Source organism: Podarcis liolepis (assembly GCF_965112155.1).
Source record: "Podarcis liolepis genome assembly, chromosome: 6".
NCBI classification, from domain to species: domain Eukaryota; kingdom Metazoa; phylum Chordata; class Lepidosauria; order Squamata; family Lacertidae; genus Podarcis; species Podarcis liolepis.
The window spans coordinates 10,949,334-10,971,696 of record NC_139559.1 but is presented as its reverse complement, the minus strand read 5'-3'; the positions used below and the strand labels follow the sequence as shown (position 1 = coordinate 10,971,696).

The following is a 22,363-nucleotide window of genomic DNA, read 5'->3' as shown; positions in this document are numbered from 1 at the left end:
ATTGGCCAGATCCTTTCCCTACTCCTGATGTAAAGGTAGAAAGAACACCTCTACTTTTGAAAAACGAACACATATAAAGCTCAGCTGTTGCCACACGGGTAATCAGGCATGGTATCACTTTTTCATATAATGCAAACAAATCTAGGTAATACCGTATTTTTCCATTTATAAGACAATGTTTTTTTATTAGGCAGGTGGGTGATTTTTGGCAATCCCCCCCCAAGCTTAACAGCTCTGGGCAATCTCCCCCCATTTCCTTATTTTGAAGTCCCCCCAAAATAGGGGTCATCTTATATACGGGGGCGTGTTAAACACAGAAAAATACGGTATACAGTATAAGCAAGTACTCTTAATCAACGTTATTAGGAGGAGACTCCCAGCACAGAAGTCCATTTGAGCTAGGAAATGAGAGCTCAAGGCCCAGCAACAAAGGAGGAGCCCTTACCTGGACAAGTTTCTTGCTAGCTCATCCAGAAGCTTTGCATGCTCTTCAGCTGCCTCAACGACTGGGATCTTGGTGCTAGCGAGAGAGTACTCCTTTGCCTTCTCTGACAAGGGGTATCTGGCACCATCCAGCTGGGCTGCTAACTTCTCAGATTCCTACAGGATAACAATGTTGGCCAGCATTCATTAACCTTGCAAGTCCTGCTTCTCCAATTCCTTCTTTCTCTAGCAGGAGATGGATTTCAGTAGGACTGGAGACATTTTTTTTGCACTATCAAACATTTGAATGACCTCCTCCACTCTGCTTGTTTTCAGTAAAAAAAACAACCCACTGTGTGCAAATGGGTTTCACAGGGTGCATTGATGATATACCACTATTTTATCTTTCCAGGTGTTCTCCAGATGGTATATAGAAACTGTTCAAAAACATTACACACGAAACAAACAAACAAACAAACAAACAAACAAACAAACAAACAAACAAACTGGAATGCCTCGCTGGAGGCTAAGGTGTAAAAAACCCCAGCTTGCTGGAGCTATGTGGAAACTTAAGGACTCCTATAAAGGATATCCAAACATGAAGAATTTGACACACTGCTGAACTGTGCAGGTAAGAGTAACCTGTTCGTCACAACCCAAAGGGAAAAAGTAGGGAATTGGAGCTGGCTGGGATTGCCACAAGAGGCAATCATCATTTTAGGAACAAAGTTTGTCCTGTAGTTCTTAAGAGGGCAGACACCATGTTGGAATCGGAGGATGTCTGCTCTTATTCTTCTGTCTGCTGCAACACATTCATCCTGTCTGTCCTGTTTGCTTCCTCTTCTCAGCCTAGCAAGCAGCAGCATCTTGAATCTCCTGTCTACACACACCTTTCAGACTTGCTGGGAAGCCCGAGTTTTGCACCACTCACCTCCTTGGCATTTTCTATTATCTGCAGGAAATCAGAGACCTGGGCAAGGGAATCTTCAGCCATGCGCAAGGTATCCCGGACAAGGCCAAACTGTTCTTGCAGTTCCTTGCTCTTTTGCTGTAATATATAGATAGCCCCATAACATTGACTACTGCAGCTTAACTTTAAAATCCAGAATCATTTTAACTCTTTCCTAAGGTTCTCATCACATGGCATAGAGTGGTTGTATAATGGCACACACTTCCCAGATTATCATGGATGCTTTAGCTGAGATTCCTGCATTGCAGGACATTAGACTGGATGGCCCTTGGGGTCCATTCCAGCTCTGCAATTCCATGATTTTCACCCCCTTGTTTCAGGATGCAGAACCAGCCTAGCCCCAGAACACCTTTCATCTCAAGTCCCTACACTGAATTGATGCATAATGCAGTCTTCCTTGGAAATGTCATGAGCCAAGAGTTTCCACCACCAAACTGGCACATCTATTTGTTCGTAATTAACAGAGGTCACATAAAACTTCCATGAGCATGGTGGCAAACAGACACAGTTAATTTCCTCTAATGTGCCGTCTGTGCCATTTCAGGCCTGTGGCAGTCCTTAGAATGTTGTAAGAAAATGGCGCCAGATAATTTGAATCTCAATTTGCACCTGACCTACAGTTTCGTCACTCGAATCACATTTTTAAAACAGATTTTCTCTCCTACGAGGGGGGAAATTGCATTTGCACGTCCTGGCAAGTCTCCCTCTCACTCGCTGAATTACCTGTGAGATGGCCAAGTCGCCTCGGAGTGCTAATCTCAAAACATTAAAAACTAGCACCATGGAGTCATGACTTTTAAAAGACACGGCAAGCAGAAATCCAATCTGCATTTGGAAAGCCAACTGAAGAGCCTCAGGAAGCAAAGTTACACTTTGCTGGTGCAGACAGAGATCCATTGAGCTGCTAAACAGGGTGGATTTGATTTAAATCAAATCAATTTAAATCACTAGTCAGTAAGCCTTGATTTATTTTTTATTTTTTTTACAGAAAGACTCATTCTTGCTGGTATAATCTTAACCAGATGAAGGTTTCATTTTTGGATTAATAAATTTTCAGAGTCACTTTTACAGTTATATAAAAAATTACTGATTTGGTTATACTATTGGAAATACATAAACAGATAATTATGTAATTATTGTGAGGCTTAATAAATTAACTGTTCATATTTGGACAACTTTTCTGCTGCATTTTATTGGAAGGAGAAAAATAATCATTTCCTGAATAACAATTTAAACAATTTATTTAACTAAAACAATAACATTATAGCATATGTATCCATGTTTGTTAACTGATGTTGTTAAACTTTTTTTAAAATAAAAACTTCAACTGAGTTTTAGCACACATGAAAAACTTAAATCCTCATTTCCTGATGAATAGCCTTTGGACTATAATGTAACTTAAACAGAAAACTATATTTAGAAATATTTTTCCTCCAAAAGCACTTTATTTTAAAAATCCGATTTAAATTTTAAAAAATCCAATTTAAATTTTAAAAATCTGATTCAAATAAAAAAACCCTGATTTATTTTATTTTATTTTAAATCATTGATTTTTATTCACCCTGCTGCTAAGTCATGGTGTGATTCAAAGAAAGGCATTATGACCGACTGGGAGGGGAGAAAACAAAAATCTACTGACAGCATTATCCCTCCGCCCTTTGAAAACTATGTGTTTTCTTTATTTGCTGAAATAATTCCCAAATCTGCTAGCCCTCTTTTGCAGCCTGAAAATGGAACCTGTGGATGCAGTACAGCATTTTCGGTCCAGTACTGAAAGGCGCATTTGGTTGTCACAGGCTGAGTATGGGCAAAGGACAGGGTCCCCCCTGCAGTGGTTTCCCATTGAGTGGCTTATCAATGAGTCCCTTTCTGCCACCAATGCTAGAATACAGAACCCCCTTGTATGTGGCAGTCCCTCTGAAATTCCCTCTGGCAGAGCGGCTCCCTCAGCACTTCCGGCTCCCTCCTCGTACCTGGGTCTCCTCCAGGTGATTACGATTTAGGCTGTTGAGGTCCTCCGTCTGACGGGTTTTATTCACAGCTTCGTTCAGAGCATCTCGCAGGTCCATCAGTTCTGAACTGTACTGATCCAACTGGCCGTTGATTTGGTTCAGCAGTTCTTGGTTGGACTCCAACTTGTTGAAGAGCTCGGTTTTCACACGGTCCAGCACTGACAGAACAAGAGCTCAAAAAAGTTAAAACTGTTCAGTGTCTACTAGTTTTGCACAGGCCACAGCAGAGAAAGAGGGAAGGCACCGCGGGTGCTGTTTAAAGTACTGAGCTGTTAAAATGAAAAGAAATTGTGAAGAGCTCCAAAAGGACCACTCCAAACTGAGTGGGTGCAGGGATTGGCGTGCAAAGCCACAGACAATTTGGGACTATGAACCTTAACAGGTCATCTCATCACCTAGAATTAGATACACTTTCAGGTCCCATCCTATTAGGAGGCCTGTGTCGGAATCTCCGCTACGATTGAGCTGATAAAGCTCATCTTCTGGAATCGCCCTCCGACGTGATTAACAACCTGAGCCTTTGATGAGGCTCCAGGCACATTCCCATTCAGCAAAGAATCAAAGCAGCACGCGGAAGTGGTGAGATTTATGGCTACATCGCTATGCTTTATTCTCTAGCTACGCAGACAGAAAAGAAAAATACACCCTCTCTCTGTGAGAGCAGAGAGCAACTGGAAAACAAAGGAACAGGAAACCAGTAACGTCACATCTGTCTCCTGTCTTCCATGAGACTTCCAACAGCCTGGAATGTGTGGAATGCAAAACAGAGTCTTGTGACTCCAAAGCACCGCACAGTGGCAAACAGAAACTAACAGCCTGTCCCAAGCGATGCCAGAATCGGGTTTTTAGTGTGGCAGCACCTGCTCTTTGGAACTCCCACTGCATGTCAGATTGCCTATCAATTCTCTATTGTCTTTTCAGCACCTGTTAAAAACAACAAGGCGTCTAAATGGAGACCTTTATCCCAGCTGGGACCTGTAGTACAAGCTTCCTCAACCTCGGCTCTCCAGATGTTTTTGGCCTACAACTCCCATGATCCCTAGCTAGCAGGACCAGTGGTCAGGGATGATGGGAATTGTAGTCTCAAAACATCTGGAGGGCTGAGGTTGAGGAAGCCTGCTGTAGTAGATTTAAGCTGATTTTAGGTATGTGCTGTGAAAAAGCAACCTATATTAAAAACAGTTAAAGCAACAGCATATATAAAAACTTAAACACACACACACACACACACACACACACACACACACACACACACACACACCTTGGCACTCCCAAAGTCTACACACACAAACACATATACAGAGACACACTCCTTGTTTGCCGTTAATACTATACTCACATTTACGAGATTCATCGTGTTCCTCATTGGCTGTTGCTCTTTGGAAACTAAAATCCGTGGCCTTCATATGCCTCAGCATTGCATCGACCTCAGCCAACTTCTGCCGGAACTCCTCTGTGGTGGTGGTGCTGGCATTTGTGGCAGCGAAGATTTGCATCTGGCATACAATTTCTAGACAAAAAGCCACACAGTTTCGTTTCGTATTTTTAATGAAGCCAATGGGTAAACCTGGTCTTTTTATACACAACCAATGAAAAGCACTTTCATATTATTCTGACCCATTTGTTTCAGGATGCTTTATATGGGTTTATCTTCCCTACCATCGGCTCGCTTTCCTCTGGGTCACTTCCCCTATTCCTGTTCCTTGAGATTTGTTTCGACTGTTTTTCATGTTATGTTTTAAATTGTTGCAACTTGCCATGAGACCTGCCATTGAATGGTGGGTAATCACAGAATCAAAGAATTGCAGAGTTGGAAGAGACCACGAGGGTCATCTAGTCCAACCCCCCTCGATGCAGGAATCTTTTCCCCAACATGGAGCTTGAACCCGTGACCTTGAGATTCAGAGTCTCATGCTCTACCACTTGAGCTATCCCAGCTGATTAAATAATAATAATTTAAATATAATTCTAGCAATAAGGAAAGTGGCCCAGACATGGCTAGATGCCATTTAAAGTAGGGGGAACTTGGAATCCTTCAGATTAGCCATACTGATTTGTATGCTGTTGGTGGATTTTTGTCATTATCTTGTCGGGCTGTGCATGCGATAAAGGGGAGCCATACCGGGGCGAAGGTGTCTTCTTCTATTTGTCCCCGTGTCAGTTTCACTTTATTGGTTAATTTTTCTAGCAGGGCTGTTTCCCATACTATTTGGTACCATTGGTCCATGCTTACTCCTGACAGGTCTCTCCAGTGTCTGGTTATGATGTTTCTGGCTGTTGAAAGTAGGTGGGTTATGAGTTCTTTGTGGTGTAGATGGGTATTATTGTCTTGGAAGATGTTTAATAGGGCCAATTCTGGGGTGATGTCTAATACTTGCTAAGTTATTTTACATATTTCTTGTATGGCTGTTGTCCAGAATAGTTGGATTTTGGGACACTCCCACCACATGTGGAGGTATGTGCCTATGGAGATGCACCCTCTCCAGCATTTTGGTGAGGTTCCTGGGCATATTAGCGCTAGTTTTCTTGGTGTTAGATACCACCTATAGGTGAGTTTCAGAGTGAGGTCTTTTCTTTTTGTTGATATGGATTTAAAGGGGGGTTTAGACCACATTCTGGGTGGAATCCTTCAGATGTTGCTTATCTACATTTCCCATCATCTCTAACCACTGGCTATGCTGGCGGTGGATGATGGGAGATGCAGTTCAGCAATGCAGAATGCCACCAGTTCCCAACCACTAATTTAAAGGATACTCAAATCTCAAACGGTATTGAGACAGACACACACACACACACACACACACACACACACATACACACACACAACGCAAGTGATGTCTTTCCAAATCAGGAATGCTAAAAGCTACAGCCGTGCCTCACCATCAAGTTTGTACCGAATGTTAGTGATATCTAGAACAAGGCTCTCTGCATGCTGGTAGTTCTCTTCTGTGCCATCTGTGACTTGGTTTGCTTTTCTGTGGGTCATTGTTGCCTAAAAGCAGAAACAAAAACAAAAGGCTGGTTTAGAGGAGGTCCAGAAAGACTCAAGGAAGTGGGCAATGTCAACAACACGGGGTGGGGGGCAGGATTGCGGCTTTTGGGATCTTTGGCCAAAAAGCAACCAGCCTTTATTTGCTTGATATGCTTGATATGCGTTTCGACACTGTATTATTATTATTATTATTTGTTGTTGTTGTTGTTGTTGTTGTTGTTGTTGTTGTTGTTGTTGTTGTTGTTATTAAAGTATTTACAGGCCGCCCTTCTCATAAAACATCAAATTGATGTTCAGCAAGATAAAAACTTCTTCTTTTATATAGAAACCATTAAAAGCAACAAAAGGGTAAAGGTAAAGGTACCCCTGCTCGTACAAGCCAGTCGTGTCCGACTCTAGGGTTGTGTGCCCATCTCACTTAAGAGGCCGGGGGCCAGTGCTGTCCAGAGACACTTCCGGGTCACGTGGCCAGCGTGACGAAGCTGCTCTGGTGAGCCAGCACCAGCGCAGCACACGGAAACGCCGTTTACCTTCCTGCTATAAAGCGGTAACCAATTTATCTACTTGCACTTAAGAGTGCTTTCGAACTGCTAGGTGGGCAGGAGCTGGGACCGAAAGACGGGAGCTCACCCCGCTGTGGGGATTCGAACCGCCAACCATATAATCGGCAAGTCCTAGGCACTGAGGTTTTACCCACAGCGCCACCCGCGTCCCATTAAAAGCAATAGAGAGAAATAATTAAAACAACTGGCTACTCAAGAAAATTTCAAATAACTGCATTGGTCTATGGGCAAAAAAAGCTGTCAAGGAATGCCCAGTCACTGCCAACATCGCCCTTGCTGTGGCTTGTCCATCTGATACAAAGTGAAAAGAGGCACCAACGCCAACTGTACAAATTGTGGTGTTTTCTGAGTGCAAGCGACACGGTCCTCCTCAAAGCCCTGGAAGTATTACTAAACTAATGCTGCACTTCTGGTGCTGTGAAATGAGAAAATAAGAACAAGGCATGCAGAAAAGCAGCACTGAGACCTACTGGGACAGCAAAGGGTGATGGCCCATAAAGAAAGGAGGAATTCTAGTGAGGACACAGCCAAGGTCTTCTGGACAGGAACCATTTCATTTCACTTGCATTCCACAGAACAGCAGGCAGACTTCTGGTATAATATATAACTTTTGTAGTGCTAGACATGGAAAGATAAAGAAACAAAAAACTTCGCACCTTGTGCTGAAGTGCATTCAGATCCTGAACAAAGTCTGTGTTCTCTTCTTCCAGCTCATCGGTCTGCTGCTTGGCCCTGTTTAGGGATCTCTGATAGTCACGGAGATGGTTCTGTAAGGAGGAAACGAAAAAGAGGGTTGAAACTGGAATCCAAAAGCCCTACAGAAAAACTAGGTAAGAGTAATAAGTAGTATAACTCTCCACATACAGTTATGGCTTGCATAGAACCATTGATGCTATGCAGACGGGCCCATGCGATGGAGGTGGAGTTGAGGCTCGTCAGCTGATTCCTGAGCGCAGGAAAAGCATTTCCAATCTCCTCAAGATCTTCCAGCAAAAGCAGCACGCAGCTGTCACAAGCTGTTGATGGGAGAGGGAAGTTAAATGCACAACTCTTAGATAACGCCAGTAACGAAACTGTAAGACTATTCTAGATGCGAGTGCCTGGCTAGGGTAGACCTATGTTTCAGCAGTCCCAGATAGAATCAGAATCATGGAATTGTAGAGTTGGAAGGGACCGCAAGAGCCATCTAGTCCAACGCCCTGAGATGCAGGATTCCTGCCCACAGCTGTCCTTGGGTGGGCTAGAACCACCAACCTTCTGATTAACAGTCAGACACAATGACCCACTGTGCCACAGGGGGGCAGCCAAGAAAAAAAGGCCATATTATTCATCCAGACTAACAGCCTACATACATATATCTGCCCAATCATTTTTACAACCCACTCGTAAAACTTTAGATTTTCATAAAGCAGTTGGTCCCAAAAGTCAGACAAGTATCTTCTTTGGTCAACCGATATAAAATAGTTAGAAGATGCAGTTCCCAGCAACATTGTGGTGGGCTCTCCTGCCCCACATGTGGTTTTAGTTCAAGACACAGCCCAACAACATGATGTGATTTTGAGCTGATATATAGCTGCCAATAACCACAGTGCCAAGTTTGCACTGTATCGGATGGTAATAAATTTGTATAAATTTATCTGCTTGCCAAATCAAAGCCACATGTGAATGATATGATAGGGCCTTTTACTATGGGCCAAAGAAGGATGAATGAATCATTCTGCTTAGAATGCTAAACACACAAATTTGCAAAAACTGTTCTCCCTAACTTATCCTAAACATCAGAATGAAACAAAAAAACTAAGGAAACCCAGGAGAAAAAGAAGAAAACTTTGAAAAATACAGGTTTAGCACCTTTTGACTAAGAGAGATGTCATGGATGGCTGCAAAAAGCCATTGGCTTAGCCGCTGAGCTGTTACAGAAACTTTGCAAATATTCAATAAAAACACAATCCCGTCAGTACACCAGCCTAGGGACCAGGTGAAGCTGTCGGTGGGAAACGGAATGGCAGTACTATCACAATAATTGTGTGTTTATATATGAGAGAGGTACATTAATAGGGTGCAAGAGAGTAAATGGGGCTTTGCTTGAGAGAGAGAATGAATGGGAAATGGACACACAGGGTATTATAGAAACCAAAAGCAGATCTACAGGCGTTTGTGAGTTGCCACTTGCTTTTATTTAATCTAGCAAGTGATTAAATCTCTAAGGGACTGTGCACTTTATTTATGAAGGAACAATTAAAACAGCTGTGAGGCTACTGCTAGGTGATTTATTGGTAGTAAAAAGAAACCTATTGAGGGTTGACTGCAGGCTAGAAGAATGTGAATACCGTGAATCACTAGAATAACGTGGAGAAAACTGACAAACACCCGGGTTCAAACTAATTTGATTTGGCTAATGCCCTCGGCAGCCTATTTTGAAAAACTAAAACAGCCACATGCAGCATACAAGTCATATCCCTATAGCTTTGCACTTAACCAGCTAATGTGAATCTTGGCATGTCTGTTGTCTTGTAGCTGTATGCTTTGGTCTGAATCATATAAGCTCATATGGAGTGTCTTTGCTTTAAGACAGGCAGGTTGGAATCTATGCCTTTTGGGGTCCCAAGTTATGCCAGCTTTTCCTCCACCCACTTCCCCCCCAGCCCCAACCCCCCAGACAACCACCACCACCACAAGCAAAAGATCCATGTAGCATTCCCCAATAACCTCCCAATTTCTTGCAAGGAAAAGTTTTGAAATTTCGTAAGAAGAAGCAGGCTTGCTGAACTGATAATGCCAAGGAACGTGGACAGGGAACTGAGCAGAGCAAACAAGACTAGCCTTCGCATCTCATGCTGTCTGGGCCATCCACCACAGGGATCTCGTGCTTCTTAATACAGGTGCTGCACTGTTTTCCCGTCAGGCCGTTGGAGCAGGTGCATTCTCCAGTCCGGGGGTTACAGGAGCCTCCTTTGCACTGACATTCTGCAAAGAGAACAGGAGAAGCCAGAGCAACCTTAAACAAGATGCACTCATGAAGTCACATCCTTCTCTCCCATATTATGCAGAGTGGGGTGAGGACCACATCCACTCATCGCCATTGGATGAGGATCAAACCCTTCACATAAACATGAATTGAAAAGGCACAGAAGAAGAAGAGTTTGGACTTGATATCCCGCCTTTCACTCTCTTAAGGAGTCTCAAAGGGGCTTACAATCTCCTTTCCCTTCCTCCCCCACAACAAACACTCCGTGAGGCGAGTGAGGCTGAGAGACTTCAGAGAAGTGTGACTAGCCCAAGGTAGTCATGCTGTACACCGGCTCCCTCGGCCAATAAAGTGAGATGAGCGCCGCAACCCCAGAGTCGTTCACGATTGGACCTAATGGTCAGGGGTCCCTTTACCTTTACTGTTTAAACTGTTGCGACAGGGTCCCCACTCCCCACATGAAGGGAGGAGAGAATCCAGAACAATGGTGCACAAGCCCTTATATAGACTTTTGAAATTGTCCACCCTGTAGCTCAAGACCACCCCCAAAAACATCATACATACATCACAGAAGGAGGCGGTCTACAGCAGAAATCCTGTCTGCCAGGATACCTGATAATGGTCACTGATTGGTTTACCTGGGCAGCCTGGCCATTCTATTGTGATGGTAAATGCTTTTAGTTCCTGAATCCAGGTCACAGGCTCACCCTGTTCATACACAATGGGAAGGCTTTCCCCATTTTCCTCCCTTACTGCAGAGGAATATTTGAGATCACTGGGAGAGTCAAAATGGATTCAGGATTGCTCTTCTGCACTATTTCAGACACGTGGGTTATATAGTTATGTATGTGTTTGCCTTGTACATTTATGGACATTTATTTTATATTTGATACTTTGGAATTCTTATAACATTAGTGGATGCTTAACAGTGACTGAAACAGACTCACTTGAGCAGCCGTTTGTGTTCAGCCCCCAGTAGCCAGGAGAGCACTGCTGGCAACGGGAACCACTAACACCCGGATTGCAATTACACTGGCCATTGTGGGCATGGCAATCCGCGCTCACGGCTCCAATATCGCAGTTGCAGCTCTGGCAGCCTGAGCATGTTTCAAAGCCATAGTGCCCTTCCTAAAGGGGGGGAAAGATGCAGAGTTAAGATTCCAGCTTATAAGAGGCAGACAAAACCCTGTTCACTTCGCCAGGGCTTGCTCCGCTTTTGATATGACACTTTCTGCCCAATAGGACATGAAACTGATCTTAGACTGAAAGCTCAATTCATTTTACCTGACAGCGGTCACAGTGCTGCCCGGTCACTCCAGGTTTACAGTGACACTTGCCAGTCCTAGAATCACATGATTCCGTCCCACAGGGCATACAGCTGCATTCTACAAGGGGAAGAAGAAGAAAATATTTTGTAAAGGATTTTTTTAAAAAAATAATAAAGTCCATTTGTATTGAAAATACAAAAAAAACCACACAAACAAACACAACCCCAAATAATTTTATAACAGGGGACACACAGCAGTAGAAATATTAAGAAATAAAATTATGAACTAGGCGTTTATTTTCATTCATAGTTTGCCTTGACTTGAAAGATTCAAGGCAAGCAAAAATGTATTTCAAAAAGGACAGTCACATAATTTAGGGGGCATTTATATGTTGCAGATTAGTAAAAGGTAAAGGTAAAGGGACCCCTGACCATTAGGTCCAGTCGTGACTGACTCTGGGGTTGCGGCGCTCATCTTGCTTTATTGACCGAGGGAGCCGGCGTACAGCTTCCGGGTCACGTGGCCAGCATGACTAAGCCGCTTCTGGCAAACCAGAGCAGCACACGGAAATGCCATTTACCTTCCCGCCAGAGCGGTACCTATTTATCTACTTGCACTTTGATGTGCTTTCGAACAGCTAGGTTGGCAGGAGCAGGGACCGAGCAACGGGAGCTCACCCCGTTGTGGGGATTCGAACCGCCAACCTTCTGATCGGCAAGTCCTAGGCTCTGTGGTTTAACCCACAGCGTCACCCGCGTCCCTTAGTATAACAGATTAGTATAACAGTAGAAAAAGACTGCATGCTAAAGATCAGGCTTCCTCAACCTCGGCCCTCCAGATGTTTCGAGACTACAATTCCCATCATCCCTGACCACTGGTCCTGCTGGCTAAGGATCATGGGAGCTGTAGGCCAAAAACATCTGCAGAGGAAGCCTGCTAAAGACAATCTGGCTTCTAGCTACAATGCATCTTATTTCACCCATGGAATGGGGAGCATATTTTGTTTCAATGTAATTCTGCTTTGGAATGAGATATTAGAAATCAGTACAATTTTCTACGGTTCTGTGTGTGAGAATGCACTTCTGCCTACTGCTTGCTTCCGAAACCACACAGGTACCCAGGAGTACAGCTAGTTACCAGCTCTGGGGGCACACCTACCAGTGCAGTTCTTTGCCAGCACGGCGTCTCCATAAAAACCAGGGGCACACACTTCGCAGCGGGGCCCTGCTGTGTTGTACATGCACCCTGTGCAGAATCCTGTCAACGGGTCACAGTCGCTGAACAGCATGTTGGGGTCGGCGTTCCCACTGCAGTCACAAGGCTGGCAGGAGCTGCCAATCACTAGAGGGTTTCCATAGTAACCCGGAGCACACCTTTGGAAGCAGAAAGGAAGGGCTTAGGGAGCTGCAATCCATGCATTCGCACTGCATTTGCCTGAGGTCGCTGCTCCTCTGCTCAGTGAAACACTGAACAGGTGGTCGGTAGGTAAGTGGTAGCCCCTTCCCATCCCTATTCTGTCTCTGCGTGCCCCTCTGTCAGGAGCCGGAGTCAAGTGCAGGTCAGCAATAAAAAGCAAGGTGTCAGTGAAGTTAATAATTTATTCAAAGAAGCCAAAACAGTGCAGGCCTAGTGATCCCACCAACTCTTCCCAGTAAGTCTTGCTCCATTGAGGCCGTTGCAAAGACTGAAGGTCCCCACCTTCCCAACACTTTCTAAGGCAGGCATCCCCAAACTTGGCCCTCCAGCTGTTTTGGGACTACAATTCCCATCATCCCTGACCACTGGTCCTGTTAGCTAGGGATGATGGGAGTTGTAGTCCCAAAACAGCTGGAGAGCCAAGTTTGGGGATGCCTGCTCTAAGGCTCCTCCTCTCCAAGGTCTGTCCCAAGCAGTTGCAAACTGCATCTGTGCACAACAAATCTCTGCTCTTTTCATTTCTCTGTGGGTTCTAGGAGACTGAGGGGGTTGGGAGCTGGTTGCAGCAGGAGGGGGAGACGCTCTGGATTCTTCAACGACCTGTCTCAACTCTGCCTCTTGGTCAATCTCCTCTCCAGCTTCAGCCTCGGAATCTGAATTGCGCTCTGTCACAGCCTGTTCCAGCTCACCAAACTCTGTTACCTTTTCCGATTCAGGCACAGTGGGTTCTCCTTCATGGAGAGCACGTGTTGCGGCGGGAGCAACCATGACATCCCCTGTTTCTGGGTGGGTTAGTTTGAATGGCCACGAATTTGATTGGACACCTTCAATTGTTGCTGGGGGAAATCGGATGCTGCAATTTTATTTGATTGATGGGGGTGCTATATAGGTCCCTTTGCGCAGCGTTGAGCTTCCTCTTTTCGCTGCGCACATCGGATTACCCGCCCACCCTCCCTTTATTTAGGGTTTGTTCGAGCTGACCTTCCTATGCCTGTCATGGGGTCGTCTGCTTTTGGGGCAGGGGCTTGGTAGGAATGTTACCATTTGGCTGATTGGCTGGTGCCCTTTGGGTTTTGCCTACTGCGTAGCAAATCATCACAACTTGTAAGGTTGCGGTTAGGCATTGGTTAATTTTTGGTTGGTGGAGGGGATGTGATTGGCTGTGCCTGCCCCTCCAATGCTGCTGCTGCAAGGGTATTCCATTAAAGGAATCCGGGGGTCGCCATGCTTTTGTCCAAATCCCTGGCAAAGGGCTAGGGCCAAGCAAGAGCCCCTGAGAGCATTTGGGGAGAGGTGGGAGCCTGGTGCCCAGCTTTATTCTTTCCCCAAAATTGTTTACCCTTACTGACTTCCACAGGGGTGCGGTTGTCAGTTCTGTTCCTACCTTCAAGTGGTAGCCTAACCAATGTCTAAGCAACCACTCACATACTGCAATTCAATAAAGTTGTGGCCAGCATTATGCCAAAAACCAAAACAAAAATGATATGTGAACCGTGTTTTTATTCGGGGGTGTCTTGGGGGTCCTTGACACACAACTCCTCCTCTCAGTCTGCTCCTTCTTCTCCCTCTGACCACTCATGGTTGTCGTCCCACCACCAATCCCCTGGCTCTGAACCTTCTTCTCCTGGGGGTTCCCCAGCTGGTGCCTCCCACCACTCCTTTGCACCTAGCCAGTCCATGACACCCTCAGGATCTGGATTACATTGTTCCAGGCAACCCGAGCCAAGAGATCCATGCTATTTACCGTTCACATGAGACTCCTGCATAGCCAGGCTTGCACAGACACTGAGTAGCCGAGCCTCTGTGGACACATCCAATGGCAAAGCTGAGGTGGAAAAGGAGAGAGAAGCTGTCAACATTCCCCAAGAGCGACACAGCCAAGATGTAGTAACACTTGGTCACCAAAAAGCTTTTACAAAAAACAAATGAGATCTGAAAGGGCACATAAGGCCAAGGCTCTGCAAGAAACAAGGATCCTTATAAAGCCACATTCTAAATGGATTCAGAAAAGGCACAGGAAACAATACTCCTCAGTTCAAGATGCCGAGGGTAGGCAGGGAAATTGCTTGCCTGAATGCAGCTGCAAATCAAATTCTGGTTAGTTTAAAAGCCCAGCTCTGAGTCTGACAGTGCCTTCTTTTGAAATGGACCAGAGCTTGTTTTAGAGCAAGTTCCCAAGTAATGCGAGGCAAAGATCCAGCGCAACTGAACCTAATCTCGGCAGTTCTCTTCCCAGCTGTACAGGAGGAGGCAGGGAGATAGGGGAGCGACACTTAGCTTGGCCTCAACCGAGGCTTGTCTGTGTACTTTTAAACCACGGTTTATTTAGCAGCGCATTCAAACACAGCCAACACAAAGCAGAAAAACCAAGAGTGGAAAGTTTTGCAAGAGAGACTCACTTGTTAGACCCAACCGAGAGAGGGCAGGGGCACCCGATGCACCGCAGAGGCCCATCAAGTGAAGAGTTCCCCACAAAACCATCTTTGCAGCTTTCGCAGTGATCTCCCTCTGTGTTGTGCTGGCAGTTCTGCACAGAGAAGAAATGAAACTCAAATGACATATTCCACAGTTAGCTTTTGTCCTCCTGGCTTCCTCGAGCAAATCTGGCTATGCCTTTGCAGTTTACGTAGATGGTCTGCCGACAGAATGTCTTGCATCAGGCAGACTTGTTTTTCTGAAAGACCGACAGATGCCAACCATTTAGAGCAGGGGTGAGGAACCCCTGGACCACAGGCCAAATTTGGCACATTAGGTCTCCCACTGCTTGGCCATTATCTCTCCCTGCTGGGCCAAAAAAGTGCCCCACCCCTGATGAAGAGCAGGGGGAGATGACTTATAACCTAAGTTAACTGAATGGCAACACAGAGGGGTAAAGGTAAAGGGACCCCTGACCATTAGGTCCAGTTGTGGCCAACCCTGGGGTTGTGGCGCTCATCTCGCTTTATTGGCTGAGGGAGCCGGTGTACAGCTTCCGGGTCATGTGGCTAGCATGACTAAGCCGCTTCTGGCGAACCAGAGCAGTGCACGGAAACACCGATTACCTTACCGCTGGAGCGGTACCTATTTATCTACTTGCACTTTTATGTGCTTTCGAACTGCTAGGTTGGCAGGAGCAGGGACCGAACAACGGGAGCTCACCCCGTTATGGGGATTCGAACCGCTGACCTTCTGATCGGCAAGTCCTAGGCTCTGTGGTTTAACCCACAGCACCACTTGCGTCCCTGTAACACAGAGGGCTATTGTATCTCAAAAAAAGCCAAGAAGCTCCTAGCCAATCATTCTATTCCTACATATAGCAGGACTTTAGCCATGAATATGGCCAGGCATGTTCTCCCTAAAGAGGGTCATGCTTGAAACAGAAGCCTCGATGGCTTAATAGCTTTCTAAATCTTGCCCATGTTCTACTGGCTTTTCCTTTCCTCACTGTGCATTGCTCACAGCCTTGATCTGGTGTGCAGATTCTTTGCAGCCGTTGCCGTGTGAAGCAGAATTTTGTACCAGACACTCAATTCAACATCTTGAGAATTTCCCTTCCTCATTCCCTCTTTTTCCTTCTTAAAAAGGTAAAGGTAAAGGACCCCTGACATTTAAGTCCAGTCGCGAACGACTCTGGGTTTGCGGTGCTCATCTCGCTTTACTGGCCGAGGGAGCAGGCATTTGTCCACAGACAGTTTTTCCAGGTCATGTGGCCAGCATGACTAAGTCGCTTCTGGCAAACCAGAGCAGTGCACGGAAATGCCATTTACCTTCCCGCCACAGTGGTACCTATTTATCTACTTGCACTGTATGCTTTCAAATTGCTAGGTGGGCAGGAGCAGGGACCGAGCAACGGGTGCTCATCCCGTCGCGGGGCCTCGAACCGCCAACCTTCTGATTGGCAAGTCCAAGCGGCACAGTGGTTTAAACCACATCACCACCCGCATCCTCTTTTCCTTCTTACCCCTCTATATTACTAACTCTTTTGGCAAAACCCAGCCCCCTGTTTTCAAATAGCCTACTTTCTAGTGGAGGAAGAGCACCACTGCATGGTGTAAAGTAGAGAAAATGCTCGCCCCTGACATAAGCAAATCCAGGATATATTAAATTACCCAAAGAGAAATATTTTAGATAAATTGACAAGCCTTCTTTCCCCCCACTTACAATGCATATTCCGGATCCCGGAAGGCACTGGTCCGAATGACCGTTGCAATTACATGGAACACATTTCCCCAGGAAGAGGCCTTTGGTGTCCCTGTAATAGCCCGGAGCACATTCCTAATTGCAAAAGAGATAATGTGTGTTAAACCTACATCAAATATTTGTATCAAGGATGCTGAAGGGTCATTTAGAATTCTCCTCTGAATTACTTAGCTCAACGCCTATCTAAAATCTTTCAAAACAGTTTTTTTCCTGTCTGGCTTGTTGCATCATTTTTCTCAGGATGTTAACAAACTGTGCTTGACACTCTTCCTTTAGTGGACCACTGAAAAGCTTTAGAACAGGGGTCAGCAAACTTTTTCAGCAGGGGGCTGGTTCACTGTCCCTCAGACCTTGTGGGGGGCCAGACTATTTTTTTTTTGGGGGGGGGAGGAAATGAATGAATTCCTATGCCCCACAAATAACCCAGAGATGCATTTTAAATAAAAGGACACATTCTACTCATGTAAAGACACTGATTCCCGGACCGTCCGCGGGTCAGATTTAGAAGGCGATTGGGCCGGATCTGCCCCCAGGCCTTAGTTTGCCTACCCATGATTTAGAAAGCTTTGCTAGGATAAGTAATGCTAATTAATGCATTTTCTGTTAAATGCAAACTATGCTGCATGTGCTCAGATGCACGATATGCTGCTACCTGTGCAAGAGAAAGCGGCTGTCAGTGGTATTGAGGCTGCAATCCTGTGCACACTTGAGCGCAAGAAAGGGCTACTTTCTGGTAAACATACAGAGGATTGGACTCTCATTGCCTGCATATTCAACATGGATGCAATTGTACAATGGATGCTGTACAAGTTCCCCATTTTGAAATGCACCAAGAGGATGCAAATTCAGAGGAAAGGCTCTTATAACTATATGGAGAAAACCAGCTTATTTGCACAGGTTGGTTGGCAATAGTGCAGCGTGAGTTTGTGTTAAGATGTGGTGTCAAGCCAAGACAACAGTAATGGGAGCCCTAGAATCCAACACAGATTGTTTTCCCTTATGCTGACTGTGCCTAGCCAACACAACCTCAGAACTTCAACCACCTTCTTTCAGGACCTGGGTCTGCAACTACTGCCCTTATATCTGACTTCCCTAGAGCCACGCACATCAATCATGTGCCCAGGCATATAGGTCTGGAGACCCTTTAATCCCCTTTACATTTATTTGAATTGCACCCATGGGATCTCCCTGTGTAAGAGCAAGGAGGCCCTTCCCACACAATTCATAGCAAGGTGAACAGAGCCGCAATGTAAGAACAGAATCAGAGAATCGTAGAGTTGGAAGGGACACCAAGGGCCATCTAGTCCAACCCCCTGCGATCCAGGAATCTCAACAAAAACATCCATGACAGATGGCCATGCTTAACCAAACCAATGGCACGGCTAGAACAGCATCCAGCATCCCACAGGGCTAGCCTGATGCCTCTGGGAAGCTGACAATCTGTGCCTGAAAGCTAAAGTTAAGTAGCACACTGTTTCTGAATCTGGAGGTTTTTATATGCAAGCCCGTCCTATATACCGTATTTTTCGCTCTATAAGACACACTTCCCCCCCTCCAAAAATTAAGGAGAAATGTGTGTGCATCTTATGGAGCGAATGCAGGCTCCATGGCTTCAGTGAAAGCAACACGAAGCCTCTGGGGCACAGCGGGAGCTCCCGCTGTGCTCCGGAGGCTTTGCGTTGCTTTCGCTGAAGCCTGGAGAGCGAGAGGGGTCAGTCTGGAGGCTTTGCGTTGCTTTCGCTGAAGCCAGGAGAGCAAGAGGGGTCAGTGCACACTGATCCCTCTTGCTCTCCTGGCTTCACTTTGCTGGAGAGGCACTGCGCAGCTTTCCCTCTCTGTGCAGCGCCCCTTCAGAGAAGCTAGAGGAGAAATGGAAGGGGCTCCGTTTCTCCTGCTGCTTCGCTGAAGGAGCGCTGCTCAGAGAGGGAGAGAATTTCCCCCCCTTGTTCTCCCCCTCTAAAACTAGGTGCGTCTTGTGGTCCGGTGCGTCCTATAGAGTGAAAAATACGGTGCATGGAAGCATTATGGAGTGCCCATGATCTGCTTACCTGCTAAAGGAATGCCATTCGGAGGGGGAGACCCCTAACTCTACGAGCAGAGTTCTGAGTGCTCTGCGTGAAAAGTGGCGTGAGCGTTTCTGCCTACCTGGCAAGAGTCTCCTCTATAATTGGCTGGGCACATGCAGAGCTCCACATTGCTGGCTTGGAAGCCCCCGCCAGTCTCTGTCGCTCTCTCCAGTGTCACCCGATGTAGGGATACAGACGACGAGATCTGGGAGAAGAGAGCCCGAATCTGCAGCTGCTCCAGCTTTGCCAGCACCATCATCAGCTCTTCCCTGGAGACAGGGTTGTGAGTCTCGCTGTGTCTGAAGTTATCCTATGGGAGAGGAAAGAGTTGCAGGGCAATATCAGCAAGACTCATGTCTCCCTTAACTGACTGCATGAAGAAGAAAAATCCCACCGAAAACTTCAGTTACAAGGCATGTTCTTAGCAGGCACCCAAGCCACAAAATGCAACTGAACACCCAAAATAGAAAATCACTACCTTTTGTCTGAACAGTTACATTTTGCAGTGCTTTGCCATCTGCAAACACTTTTGCTTTTTTCTTAGAGAAGGCCAACAAGCTTATTATCCATCTGAGCAATCAAAATTGAAATGGGTAACTGTGTGGCAATTAGTTCACAGAGAACCTTTCTCATTAGACCCACATACCGCATGTGAAAAATAGGCTTTTTACAAGCCCATACCAAAACAATCATCCCATTCCTGCAGTTGTGGAATTTATTCAAGTTATAAACACTTAAACACTTCTAGATTCTAAGGCCAATGATACAACAGCGAATCCCCAAAAGACACACTGGACAGAGTCTCCATCACTCTGCAGTGACCAGAGCTCTATTATTATTATTATTATTATTATTATTATTATTATTATTATTATTATTATTATTATTATTATTATTATTAGAGACTCTCCCTCTCACTCCAACAGCTACAAAACTCCTGCATCTGAACTGACCTCCAAAAGTTGGAGCTGCCCTTCATAGATGTCCCCAGGGACAGGGTAGTTGCTCTCAAGAAACATAATGCTCATCTGGTTTCCCTAGGAAAGGAAGAAACAAAGAGACATAAATCATCAAAGAGAAGCATTTGCTGATGGAGCATTGTTTGGTCCAAGGAGAAAGAGCAACTTGAGCCATACCTTGAGAATAACATCAGGCCGGGACTCGATCGGTATGAACACGTCGCCCCTTTGGGTGTCGGAGTGCAGCTCGTAGCGCAAAAACCCACCATAGGAGGAAACCTGCAGTTGACACAAATCACAAAATGGTGCTACATTAATTAGATTTTTAAAAATACCCCTCCTCCAACTCCAAAATTCAAGAATCCAAGCTAAAGTTAATTTGAGCTTAAAATTGTCTTCGTGCAAATTTGCTTATTTGGAGTACTTAAAATGTATTAGTTTGAATTAGACATTTGATTCCCCCGCCCCCCAGTATTTTTTAAAGGCAGCAATACAAGCATAGTTAAACGACTAGGGGGTGAAGGGAATACAACTCAGTGCCATAAGGGAGTGACACGGAGATGGGAGGATTTTCACTAGCTATATTCAAAATTCTCCTTCATGGATCACTGCCTTGCCGTGGCGAAGGGGCTTGAATAACTCAGAGACGCTATGAGCTATGCCATGCAGGGCCACCCAAGATGGACAGGTCATAGTGGAGAGTTTTGACTAAACGTGATCCACCTGGAGCAGGAACTGGCAAGTCACTCCAGTATCCCTACCAAGAAAACTCCATGGACAAAGACAACAGGCATATAAAAGTTATGATGCCGGAAGATGGAAAAGTTATGACGCTAGTGACCTTCTTTCTCTCCTTCAAAAACAGGTGGTTTTGTTGTTGTTTTTGCTCTAGTGTTGGCTGTCTCTTTTTTGCTTTGAATGTAACTGCCTAAAGTCTTTCTTCTTATAAACAGCTTGTCTCCTAGTGGATGGTGAGGACAGCAACACATTGTTCTGAACAACTAGGTGGCAACTGTTTAAGTGGGGGGGAACTAAACCTTTCATAATATGATTAGTCTTCCAGATTCACATTCATTCAAGTTGAAAACTCCTAAATATAAAATTCCATGATAATCAACAGAAATGCAACAACGCTCTGAAATATGGATCCTTATGTTCCTCAATATTTAACATTTTCTAGTCCCTCCGGGTTGTCTAGAACTTGACTGGAGTTTCCCAACATTTGTCAACATATGGTACAAATGAGCAGCTAAAATGTATGGTACACAAGAGCCCAAAATCTGCCTTAGACATCAGAATTTGGCCTCTGAATAATAAATGGAATAAATTAGGAGATGAAGTATAAAAGAAACAAAAGAAACTGCAAAAAGGGGAGAAGTCAAAATATACATTTTTTTATCGTGAAGTTATGTGGTTTGTTATGCCTGTAAAAAAACCACCTGTGTAATTGAAAAGTAAAAATTTAATAAATAAGTAAGGAATATGGCACACACACACAAAAAGAATTTGGCTTCTGGACATTAGCGTAATTAAAAAATAAATAAATACCCAGCACATTCAAAAAGGACCAGAGGAGACTGCCTCCAGCCAGCGTTGGTGTCACTCACCTGGTCTCCAAGGTAGGAGCTGGGAGCATGCCAGTGAAGCTCCTGAAAGGCCTCTGGGAAATTCCGGAGATCAGCACGAACAATCTCATTTTCCAAGCTGACCAAGGTGGGGACTTCCTGGCGGTCTCCGCTGAGCAAACTCCACCCACTCATGTCCATAAACTAAGAGGCAGGTAAAGAAAAGTATCTGAAATGCTTTTCCCAGTAATGATGTATGAAAGTGAGAGCTGGACCATAAAGAAGGCTGATCGCCAAAGAATTAATGCTTCTGAATTAAGGTGCTGGAGGAGACTCTTGAGAGTCCCATGGACTGCAAGAAGATCAAACCTATCCATTCTGAAGGAAATCAGCCCTGAGTGCTCACTGGAAGGACAGATCGTGAAGCTGAGGCTCCAGTACTTTGGCCACCTCATGAGAAGAGAAGACTCCCTGGAAAAGACCCTGATGTTGGGAAAGATGGAGGGCACAAGGAGAAGGGGACGACAGAGGATGAGATGGTTGGACAGTGTTCTTGAAGCTACGAATATGATTTCGACCAAAGTGCAGGAGGCAGTGGAAGACAGGAGTGCCTGACGTGCTCTGGTCCATGGGGTCACGAAGAGTCGGACATGACTAAACGACTAAACAACAACATCATCAGAAAATGCAGGCCTGCAAGCTTGCCCATATACTTTAAACACTTAAAAAAAATCAGACTAAATTGTGCACTTGCAGCTGGTCTCTGCAATGTTGTCAAGTAATGTTACTGCTGCGACCAACAATTTATCTGAAACAGGATGGCATTATGTTTCTCAGAATGCATAACAGGTTGGCAATGAAGAACTAGAAGAGGATTCTTTTATCATCTTCTTTTATCATTCTTCCGGGTTGCGCTCCACAGTGACCCGGAAGTAGTAGAGTGCATTACTTCCGGGTTTCGCCACTCGCGCATGCGCAGATG

At 45.3% G+C, this 22,363-nt stretch overlaps 1 protein-coding gene across 2 annotated transcripts in view; it reads right to left on the bottom strand.

Annotated features, from left to right (window-relative positions):
• The window catches only part of LAMA5 (laminin subunit alpha 5), a 191,357-nt gene that overhangs the window by 30,596 nt on the left and 138,398 nt on the right, over nucleotides 1-22,363 (bottom strand). For both annotated transcript variants that reach the window (XM_083507292.1, XM_083507293.1), the window contains 18 exons: nucleotides 21,424-21,585; nucleotides 19,994-20,095; nucleotides 19,811-19,894; nucleotides 18,937-19,167; nucleotides 16,753-16,866; nucleotides 15,012-15,139; nucleotides 14,357-14,437; nucleotides 12,355-12,569; nucleotides 11,213-11,313; nucleotides 10,876-11,056; nucleotides 9,784-9,927; nucleotides 7,825-7,976; nucleotides 7,617-7,727; nucleotides 6,286-6,397; nucleotides 4,745-4,915; nucleotides 3,367-3,563; nucleotides 1,355-1,471; nucleotides 446-600 (listed from right to left, as the gene is read on the bottom strand). In XM_083507292.1, coding sequence (XP_083363418.1) covers nucleotides 446-600; nucleotides 1,355-1,471; nucleotides 3,367-3,563; nucleotides 4,745-4,915; nucleotides 6,286-6,397; nucleotides 7,617-7,727; nucleotides 7,825-7,976; nucleotides 9,784-9,927; nucleotides 10,876-11,056; nucleotides 11,213-11,313; nucleotides 12,355-12,569; nucleotides 14,357-14,437; nucleotides 15,012-15,139; nucleotides 16,753-16,866; nucleotides 18,937-19,167; nucleotides 19,811-19,894; nucleotides 19,994-20,095; nucleotides 21,424-21,585 — 2,558 coding nt within the window. The remainder of the gene's footprint in view (nucleotides 1-445; nucleotides 601-1,354; nucleotides 1,472-3,366; nucleotides 3,564-4,744; nucleotides 4,916-6,285; nucleotides 6,398-7,616; nucleotides 7,728-7,824; nucleotides 7,977-9,783; nucleotides 9,928-10,875; nucleotides 11,057-11,212; nucleotides 11,314-12,354; nucleotides 12,570-14,356; nucleotides 14,438-15,011; nucleotides 15,140-16,752; nucleotides 16,867-18,936; nucleotides 19,168-19,810; nucleotides 19,895-19,993; nucleotides 20,096-21,423; nucleotides 21,586-22,363) is intronic.